The 10,807-nt window shown below is 38.6% G+C and overlaps 1 protein-coding gene across 1 annotated transcript; it reads left to right on the forward strand.

Moving 5' to 3' along the window:
* Nucleotides 1-1,662: 1,662 nt before the first annotated feature.
* LOC147855132 (uncharacterized) lies at nucleotides 1,663-5,048 on the forward strand. Its single transcript, XM_087330636.1, has 2 exons — nucleotides 1,663-1,835; nucleotides 3,300-5,048. Exon 2 carries the CDS (start codon nucleotides 3,322-3,324, stop codon nucleotides 4,843-4,845), a length of 1,524 nt encoding a protein of 507 aa, XP_087186762.1. The 5' UTR covers nucleotides 1,663-1,835; nucleotides 3,300-3,321; the 3' UTR covers nucleotides 4,846-5,048.
* Nucleotides 5,049-10,807: the final 5,759 nt, after the last annotated feature.

Here is a 10,807-nt window from a genome sequence, read left to right on the forward strand (position 1 = left end):
ACAAATAGAGGCGACAACATTGTTTCTATATGTGGATGGACCATGCTTTATTAACTTGTCACCCGAAAAGGTATATCTTAACGAGGACATGCTATTATTTTTCTATGAGAGACCTGTTTGATGTGTTGATTCATGGTATAGGTGTCCTAATAGACCCACTTCAAATACTCTATTGTTCGCACGTGCTTGTGTATCGTATTTGATCCCTCGACATACACCACTTTCCTCAATCCCCCCAAAGTGCACCACTTTTCTATGCCCCCGACGTGCATCAATTTTGTTTAAAGAAAAGAAAGAAAGAAAAATATACTAATGTCTTCTAAGAATTTATGGAAATACTAAAGCCTAGAATAGAGACAAGTAGGCCTAAGTAGCTTCATCTATATACTTAAGGGATACTACTAGATTATGTTTTAAGAGAACGAGCATTTTGTAGATGTTGATCCTCACCAAGGCATAGCTCAATGGACCCAGTTTTCTAAGACTTGAATTCATTTTTGTGCAAAATTTAGTTTTCCTCATCTTTACCTCGTCGACCCAAGGTTTTAGATGAAGTCAAAACTAATCCACCAAGGTTGGATCATAGTCTTCAATGTTCTCATGTCGTTAGACATAACCACGTGCAAGTTACATGTTTTTAGAATAGAGACAAGTAGGCCTAAGTAACCACATCTATATACTTTAATGGATAATAATTTGGATTATGCTTTACGAGGACGAGCATTTTGTAGATTTTGATCCTCACCATGGCATAGCTCAATGGACCTAGTTTTCTAAGACTTCAATTCATTTTTGTACTTTGTGCAAAATTGCAATATGGTTATGCGAAAGTACGAAAAGTTCAGCTACAAATGCCCAATGATCAAGATCGTCACAATCCATTTGCATTACAATAACTTCTGGATTTGGGGATTGTGGACTATGTATATGGATACAAAGAAAACCAAGAAATGTTCAATCAACAAAGTCTTAATGAGTTCATGTTCATTTTGTACTCATTTTACATCATAACAAGATTGTGTAAGGTTACTTGACATTCTACTTGATCATATTCAAATATTTGTTTCGTACTTTAAATATTATATTATTGTTGTCCGCAAGTCATCTTCTTGGTTTTCACATCACATTAGGATGTAGAGATTATTGCTTTTATAAAAACAATCTTACCCAATTTTTGAACTTTCAACTCAAATTACTGAAAATCACATAGGGAAATGTACACCATTCATTACCTATGAAAATATAAAGTGGCTGAAGAAAAGGTAACTGTGTGAGTTTTTTTTTGCTTGGGAAGGTGACCACAGTTACGAAGCTTAACAAATGCATGTGATGACATTTTAACCGTTGGAAACATGTACATTTGATAGACCCGAGGGGAAAGAGTGAAGAGATTGTAAGAGTAAGACAGAGAGGCATGATGTGACTTTGAAACTTTACTAACATTTTACAAAACATATAATGTACCAAACTTTTAGGAACCTTGTACAAATGAATATGTTGAGCGAGAGAGAGAGAGCATGACCCCCCCCCCCCCCAAAAAAAGAAGAAGAAGAAGAAGTTAACGTTTCCTTCTTTTTTCTTCTTTATGGATTTTGAATTTTGATTCTTCATCACGTTATTCTCGACTTTCAAATTTTGCATATAAATTGTGCATGGTGCAAGTTGCTCGTTTCGTCCTATTAGGTTATTCTCTCTTATTCTCTTTGGGAGGATATTTGATCTTTGGGGACGGTAATGAATATCTATCTATTTTCAATTTTCACAGAGCTATACAACCTTAATCCATGACATTGAGTTTGGCTACTCGTGCGTCTCCCCCTTCTTGACTTCATCCGGTAAGAGTTGAGAAAAACCTTTTTTTTCTATCTTCCCGTATTAATTTCTTTGAGAAAGCTTATTATTGTGCATTGACACATACTTTAGAGTAACTTGTGTGTGAGTTTTCTCTCAAGATCAATTTCATTATTTTTAGTAACTTTTGTGTGTGCGTGCCTAAAACTTAATGAAAGCTTACGATTATAATGCACTAGAGACTTGTCTTTGATATTGTCATCTCTTAAGACTTTTTGTAAAAGTATATATTGATTGATCACAATACCATTAAATCTTTAATGATATGTCATATACCGGAAATACACTAGCCCTAGCATTTCAAACTGTCATTCATTATATTTAGGCTATTAGCTATAGTTGTGCTTACACAATGCAAGTCACCTATGAACTAATGTCTATCTATACTTGCATGGTGCATCATTCGGTTTGGTTGATTTTATACCACATTGGATCATCCACAAATGATAGGCCAATAAAGCTTAACTTTGATACCATGAGTTTGTTGGCTACATATAGTTGCCATTTCAAATTCTCTTTGCCTATATCTAAACTATTATTTGTATGTTTCACACCATATAGGTCACCAATTAATCGATGGTCACCTATACTTGCACTAGTCAATTTGCATGCCTACAAATTACAATGGTCATCTCTAGGCAAATAAACCTAGCTTTACGATCATATTTTCCTTGACTATATATAGGAGATTAGCGATGATGGAGTGTGAACTTAAGATTATGAAGCAAATAAGTTTATTTTGTGCGTTGATGTGTCATCTTGTACTACTATTGGTAGAAGTAGATTTAGATTGATCACCCAATCATTAGACCTTTAATGGCATGTCGTATGTAGTCATATGATAACCTTAGAATTTCAAATTCCCCGTGGATATATTTACGCTATTACCGGTACTTGTGTTCACACAATATATGCCACTTGTGTTTATTTGCTCTGTTAGTGTTTAGTTGACTTCATGACAATGGTGATCCTTGAACAATAGGACAATAAACATAACTTAGCCTAGGAACCTTAGCATTTCAAATTCCCATTGGTTATATCTAGGCGATTCTTTATAGTCGTTCTCACACAATATAGGTCACTTGTGAAACAACTACCTATACTTGCCCTATCAAGTTTAATTGTCTTCACATTGCAAAAACCAATCCTTGAATGATAGGCCAGTAGACCTAGCTTTACTAATATACTTTCCATGAATTTATGTAGAAGACTAGCTATAATGGGTTCAAACTCCTTAAATCTAGCCCAATAAACCCATGTTTACGACCCTAGTTTCTTTAGCTTTACTAGGTAAATTAGCAATAGTAGTGTTCATACTACAAGGGACATGCTTGAACTATATTCAGGTAAACTCATCCTAGTCATCTATCATACATACCACCATTGTAACACACATTTTCCAAGTGTTAATACATTTGAGTAATGTTCATTGATTGTTTCCTGATCAGGGGGCAATATAAGTTTTTGGAAATGGGTTGTGCATCCTCGAAGAGTTTTGAAAAACAAAGGCTTATGGATAGATGGACCTCTTCTCCAAAGTCTGACACTAGTGGTGACTACAAGTGTGAGCACTATCAACACCAATTTTTTTCTCTAACTAGCAACTCATATGGGTTTCTTAATATAATATCACCCAAAGGGCCAAAACCAAGGCAAAGTCAACTTTGTGTAGGTTCATTATATGAGATGTATGAGAAATTCAAGACATTGGAAACAACTGGAAATGTTCCCTCCAATGAAGTAAACAATATGACATCTCATTATGACATCGCACATTGCACTAAAACGTGTGTCGGTAGCACTAGCAATGTGAAAGGATGGAGGATTAACACTAATAACTATAGCTCAGAGACAATCAATGTCAGAGAGATGATGGTTGGCCTTGAGGAAGCACCATCACAACAAAATAACGATCCTCATAAACTTAATTTCAAATACCCCACAACCAAGAAGTGTGTTGAAAATGATGATTTTGGGAATGAAAACTCTATACCTCAACATAGAGAAGTCAATATGGCCGTATCACATAGTGAGCCAAGTTTTTTCATCAAAAGAAGTCCCTTGAGGAGCTTGCCCCTATCTCCATTCTCCCAAGAAATGAGAAATGATAAGAATGCAAGTTACAAAGTCACATATGAGCCCAAAAGTGGATCAAAGTTACCAATGAAATTGGCAAATGATGATGAAAATGGGAAAGTGAACATAAACCCACCTCAAATAAACAAGAAGTATGTTACCCCACTTTTCATCCCATCAAGTTCTATGGCAAGGAGGGATGTATTCATGGGTAGAGGAAATATTACATCACATGGACCAATTAGTCCCTTATTTGATCCCGAACTTGTTGCATCATATGAGAAAAAACTTGAAGAACTCTCTGAAGAAAATTGGAACAAATCAAATGGATTTGAATACCACCCAACAACCACCTCCATCACATTTGGTAAGAAATTTAGCGCCTTAGGATTTGATCCTCATTTTCCATTAAATCAAACCTTATACAACCCATTTGAATGTTTTCCAAAGAAATGTCCTCCTTGTGGTGAAGGTGGCTTAGTAATCTACACTACAACTCTTCGAGGGATTAGAAAAACTTTCGAAGATTGTAATATCGTTAGAGCTATATTCCAAAGTTTTGGATTGAGAATTGATGAGAGGGATGTGTCAATGCATCTTGAGTTCTTGAATGAGTTGAGAGAGCTCATGGGAAGAATGGTTTCAGTACCTCGAGTTTTCATAACAGGGAGATATATTGGAGGTATAGAAGATGTGTCAAAACTTCATGAAAATGGAAAACTTAGTGAGCTCATTATTGGTCTCCCAAAGATGGCGAGTAAGGAAAAATGTGGTGGTTGTGATGGAATTCGGTTTGTACCATGTATAGATTGTAGAGGAAGTTGCAAGGTCCGAGATGAGGGAAACAATGCACTAAGATGTCCAAATTGCAATGAGAATGGGTTGATTCAGTGCCCTATATGCTCTAACATTGCTTAGCCCTACATGAGTATATTACGTACTATGCTTAGCACAAGTGTTCTCCATGTAACCTTGATATATTGATTACGGGTGCATCTCTTCTTTTGGTATTGAATCCAAACCTAGTTAGGAAAGAGTATACAAACTCTTACTTTTTAGTTGGAACTTTAATTTGTTATGTAGACATCAAATTCTATATTCATTCATTTTTCTCATTTGTACATATTGAATTGCTCTTAAATAGAATTTGGGAAAGTGTACTTTTATTATTGTATTTGCTCTTGACTAAAGACCAACTTTGGAATCATGATGGGTAAAGAGTAGGAAAAAAAATACAAAATGTGGGGAGTATTGGATGGTAAGTTCCTAGGATAAGTAAACACTGGCACACTTTCAAGTATGTTGTTACTTGCATAACCCAATATTGATTGATAAAATTGTGTAATATGGTACAATCCTCCAAAGCAGCAAAAGGACAAACACTCTATATTGTCCTATACGAAGGCATACTTTTATACAGTAAAGAAGGTTCAAGAACTAACTACGTTTTATCTTGCACATGAGTTGATAACTTTATGGACAATATCCCACACCCACGTCAAATACTAGTTGTATTTATTTCGGCATTCCACATTAGACAATAAATGGCCAAGAATGTTGTATCTTAGTACAATGTATTTTTCCAATATATATTAATCCTTGACCACTATGTTTGAGGTGATTAGGTAACCTATTTTGTGAATCATATGCTCAGATAGAGATATAGACAAGCTACCATTATATTCATGTCAATGCGCTGTCTAAAATCGTCATGCTCTTTTACATCTTGATTCAACTCAAGTTTAAAGAAAATTATTGCTCATATCAATGAGTTACAATTTTCAAAATAGAGACATGTCTAATTTTATAGAGATAAAGAGAGCAGAATGATTTAGAAGGGGAATGGTGCTGCATATGAATTGAGGGTGACATCTAGAGAGAGAAATAGAGGAATCGTGTTGAGGTGAGCCTTTTACAAAGGTTTGTCACTTCTAAAAGTTCTTTTTCTTCTCTACATCACCTCCACATGACTCATTGATGACCCATTCATGATAGTACATTTTAGTGCCCATGTATGATCCAATATTTCAATCGCTTAATCTTAGTGGATCACAATACTATGGCTACTCTACTAGTTACAATATCCAAATAAATATTGAACTCATGTGCAATGGATCCATGTTCCCAATTGTTTTGAATTTCCATAGGTACACATAAAGGGAACACTTCCACAACCTCGAGGGAGACTCTTGATACATACACTCATGGATGAATAAGAACCCCTATTACAATTGAGCCAATAATCACGGAGCTAGAGAGAATCACATCTAGCATGGATTCTGATTTAGAGGCATTCAATCATAATCAAACACATGGTAGCTCTGTTGTCGAGATGTGGTGTGAAAAAGGAGCTACCATGTGTCTGATAATCAGACACTCACACTCACATAAATATATGTATATATATATATATATACATACATACATAGTTCCTAATATTTGCATACATCCAATCAGGTAGACATATATGTTTTTTCCTTTTTTTTTACGAATGAGTTATAGACTTACAACGGTCTACTAAGAAACTCAAAAGGGGCGAATAGGGGGGGAGGCCTCCACCTACGGCTCTGTATCCTCGCACGCACCATCAACCTCACACCCTCATCCTCATCCTCAGGGTGCGCGACCTCCACTCGCGACCCTCCATCTTGCACTTGCGTTCACTCTCTCGAGTCACCCTCATCTTCACGATCTCACTCTCACGATTCACCTTCACAATTTAGAAAAATAAAAATAAAAATAAATATAGACGAATGGATTTAAAGGCTACTTGGAGCCATTTCACGTATGAGTATGATATGAATATTCACGAATGAGTATGGCACGAATAGGAAGTATGGCTAGAACTATGTATATATATAATAGGTGCAAAGTTCACATCTTTGTACATGACGGGAATTAAGAACATTTATTCCCTTTTTCTTTTTCTAAGGAAAATATTTGCATCTAATTCTAAGTTTAGGCGCCTCTTTTTCTATAAAAGGAAGAGAAGAGGGCTTATTTCCCATTTTTGGTTTGAGGTATACCATTAGGTGTCACTTCTTTTGGTTTTTAGGAATTCACCATTAGGAGGTTGCCCATTTTGTGGTTGAGGTGTACCATTAGCTTTCTTTTCCATTTAAACTTGGTTGACTCCCCAACTTTCTTTTTCATTTAAACTTAATCGTTTTCTTCTAATCGTTCATTGTATTGCTTCTCGTTGCCACCCTTGTACCTATTCACTATGTACATTTGTATACCCTATTTTATGAAGAGATTTTTTTTTTGTAGTCTAGCATTTTCAGCCTAAAAAGTGGCCCTTTTTTTCGGCCTAACATTGTGCAAACCCTTCATAATCTCGTGTTCCTCATGCTAATCGTGTATTTAGATCCTAATCTCGCATATTAATCGTTGTTCGACTTGTCACTTCCTTAAAATCCTACAAGCCTTTGAGTTTGAGGAGCCATTGACTCTAGAGAGCATTCGATTCTAGAGAGGTTTCAAGTCTGAAAAGATTTTGACTCCCAAGAGCTTTGTAGTCACCTAACGTCCACACCCTCCTAGTCCTTGTGTCCTCCCTAGTCTAAGACCCCCATTGCCCCGCTAGAGTAGCACACACACATGTGCGTTGTCGTGCCTTTTGGCTCTAGATCGTCGCGTGAGTCGAGTGGGAACCACTGAGGTTTTGGACTAGGAGAAAGAAGAATATGAGAAAAGGCTAGTAATGAATAGGTAGAAAGAGAGGTAAGTTATCAATCTCATGAATCCCATGAGTTTAGTGTACTTAATCAATATTTAGATAGTAAGAGACAATTTAGATGACAAATTCGTGAATCCCACGAATGTATTATATTGGTCCTCCTTACAAAATAATCAACAACCAAAAACATCTTTCTCTCTTCCTTATATAGTGATGGAAGAGGCTAAGCATAGCATCATGATTTCCCTAAAGTGTTCATGCAGGCTAAGTGTGCATGAGTTGCCTCCTCTCAACCATGCTTTCCATTTCCTAAATATAGTGTTCATGCACGCTAAGCATGCATGAGTAACTTTTCTTTTGTTTGCTTGTTTCTTCTAGATAAAGTTTTCACCCACTCTAAAAGTGCATGATCTGCCTTCTTGTAAAAGTAGGTGTAAATATAAGTCATATATCACTTATGATAAGTTATTACAATAGTAAAGTTTGGGTTTATTTACATGGAGGTACAGGTTCGAATCCTGCCCTATGCATGTAATAATCTTTTCTTCCATTTACAAATTTGTCTCTTTATCCGGTGAGAGACTCTCACCGGCCTTCTTTATCTGGCTCTTGCCGATTCTACTTGATCCGGTTCTTACCAAGTCTCCTTACCGGGTCCTCCTTGCCGGTTCCTCCTTCATCCGGTTCTCACCGGTTCTCCTTACCGGGTCCTCCTTACCCTATCTGGAGGGACCAAAATGCAATTTTCATGTAGTGTGAAAATTACACTATGACACTCGCCCCCTCCAAACTTGCACATCCTCCGGTATGTGCCGAAGTTCCCGATGCCTGTTGTTCGTCTTCATCCGTAGCACTTTCCAATTCCTCCCTTATATCAACTATCAATTGTAGACGGCATTCTTCGCTTTCTGCATCACCACAAGCTTTGTCCAATTGCTCCTCGTTGTCGGTCTTGTCTAAGCTTACATAAGATTCTTTGTTAGTCCGTTTCTTGAAAATCTTCACCCATTTCCCCGATATAGGCACCCGTTGTACTGTTCCATCCAACTCGCATGGTCGGTAAGTTCCGTTGTCGAAAACTTTCCGAACTTCGTATGGCCCGAACAACCTTTTCGCGAACTTACGTATCGTTGTATGTTGATGATCCAGACTACTGTTATAGACAATCACCCAATCACCTTCTTCAATCTTTCGCGGTCGTAGTCGATTGTTTGTGTCGAATCGGCTTTTGTTCCGGAATCGCGCTTCCTGTTGTCGATGTGTTGCTTCCGCTATGTCTTCTGGTCTTCCCTCCAGTTGTCGTATTCGGACCGCTAGTAGTTCTTCCCGGCTCATCTCTTCCTTCCACGACAACACTGTCCATGTCGCAATTGTGGTTTCCGTCGACATTACCAGTGCTTGTCCGGTCATGAGTTCGGTTGGCATAAAACCGGTCACAGAACTATGCGTCGTACGATCCGCCCATAGTGCATACGGGAGCATCTGCAGTTAATCCTTCACCCTTCCGTTGCATGCTTTTGCAAGTGCTTTGATGATTGGACTATGTCCTCGTTCGATCTTCCTGTTGGCTTCCGGATTGTATGCCGTTGTTAGTGTTAACCAAACTCCATATTTGGTGAAGAATCCCCTAGCTTTATCAGAGTCGAGTTCTCCCCGATCCGCAATCACTTGTCCTACGCACCCGTACCTGCAAAACACTTCTTCCAAAAGAAATTGGCATACCGTAGAACACGTTTTCCTCCGTAGCGCTCGACCTTCTACTTGGTTTGTGAGATCTTCCTGAGCTAACACCAAGTACTTATTTTGTCCGATCTCGGTTGGCATGGCTACAATGTCGACCATCTATTTGAAGTTGATTGTCGGTGAGAATGTTAGATGTAACACATCTCGGTGTCGAACCCCGGAGTAGACTTGGCATTTTTCGTAGCTTTCCGTGAACTCCGCGACATCTTTGTACATATTCTTCCACCAATATCTTTGCTTGATCTTCACAAATGTTGCCCATGTTCCCCGATGTCCAGCCCAATTGGATTCGTGAAATTCAGACATTATCTGGTTTCGTTGCTCTTTTGTCCTGACTACTCGAAGTGGTATGCCATCCAGTCTTTTCAACTCCCTCCATATTAATCCATTTTTCAAGAAGAACTTTCGGACTTGCCGCTTCTTACTTCGGATCTCGACTCTCTTCTCTTTATTGTCCGATGATTCCTCGATTTCTTGTAGCACTTTCCCGATCAACAAGCTTTCTCCCTCGTATTCTTCTTACCAGAATTCTCGGATTACGTTCACTGGGCATATGTGCTCCGAAGCAAAGTAGTCTTCGGAAACTTCTTCATTATCGGATTCGGTTATGTCGTCTCCAAACCGCGCCCTTGATAGCATATCCGCTACTGCATTGTCTTTTGCGGAGATATGTCGTACCTCCGGATTAATTGACTTAACATATGCAATCCACCTTAGCATAGCCACATCTGGTATAGTACAACACTGCATCATCCCGAGTATCGGAAGACAATCCGTTTCGATCACTACTTCGGCTTCGATCAAATAATCTCGATCCGATTTGATTGCCGACACGACTCCTCATAATTCTCTTTTGACTTGTGCATACCCGCGTTGCCTTCCACAACAAGTGATAGAGTGGGTCCGCAATATGTGCATAGTGCGGACCCAAGAAACCTTCGGACTTCGGATTGTGACTCACATACTTCTTTCATAGCTTGAATCACATCGATCTTGGTTGGTGACGGTCTTCGGCCGTAGGGCCCACATAGATGTTCGACTACCAATATTTCTTCTTGTCCGAATGCCCATTTCTCTCCGAAAAGTGTTAGGTGCACATCTTCTAACTTTCGTAGCACTTTCTCGCAATTGCGAATATGGTCGACTACGAATTGTTGGCATCCCCGATCATCCATAGTCTCATCTTTTTCTTCCACCGTGCATCCTTTCATCGGAATGTCATCTAGGAACGTTATCTCCGAAATGCAGTCTCGAAGCACCTTGTTCATTGCATTCATCATATGTGCGACCGAGTTCGTTGCGCCTTGTGGTAGTGTGCACATACGGACTAATCCTATCGGTGTTCGCATGGTAGTGATGTCTCGGCTCTCCACGACAAGTTGGAATTGGTCATACTCGGATTATAGGTCTCCGATGGAGTATATCGCGCGTTCGGCAAATGCTTCCGCAAATTCGTCC

The sequence above is a fragment of the Azolla caroliniana genome, unplaced genomic scaffold (genome assembly GCF_043228905.1).
Source record: "Azolla caroliniana isolate FFs.n. ecotype wild unplaced genomic scaffold, voAzoCaro1.0.p SCAF_14, whole genome shotgun sequence".
Classification (NCBI taxonomy): domain Eukaryota; kingdom Viridiplantae; phylum Streptophyta; class Polypodiopsida; order Salviniales; family Salviniaceae; genus Azolla; species Azolla caroliniana.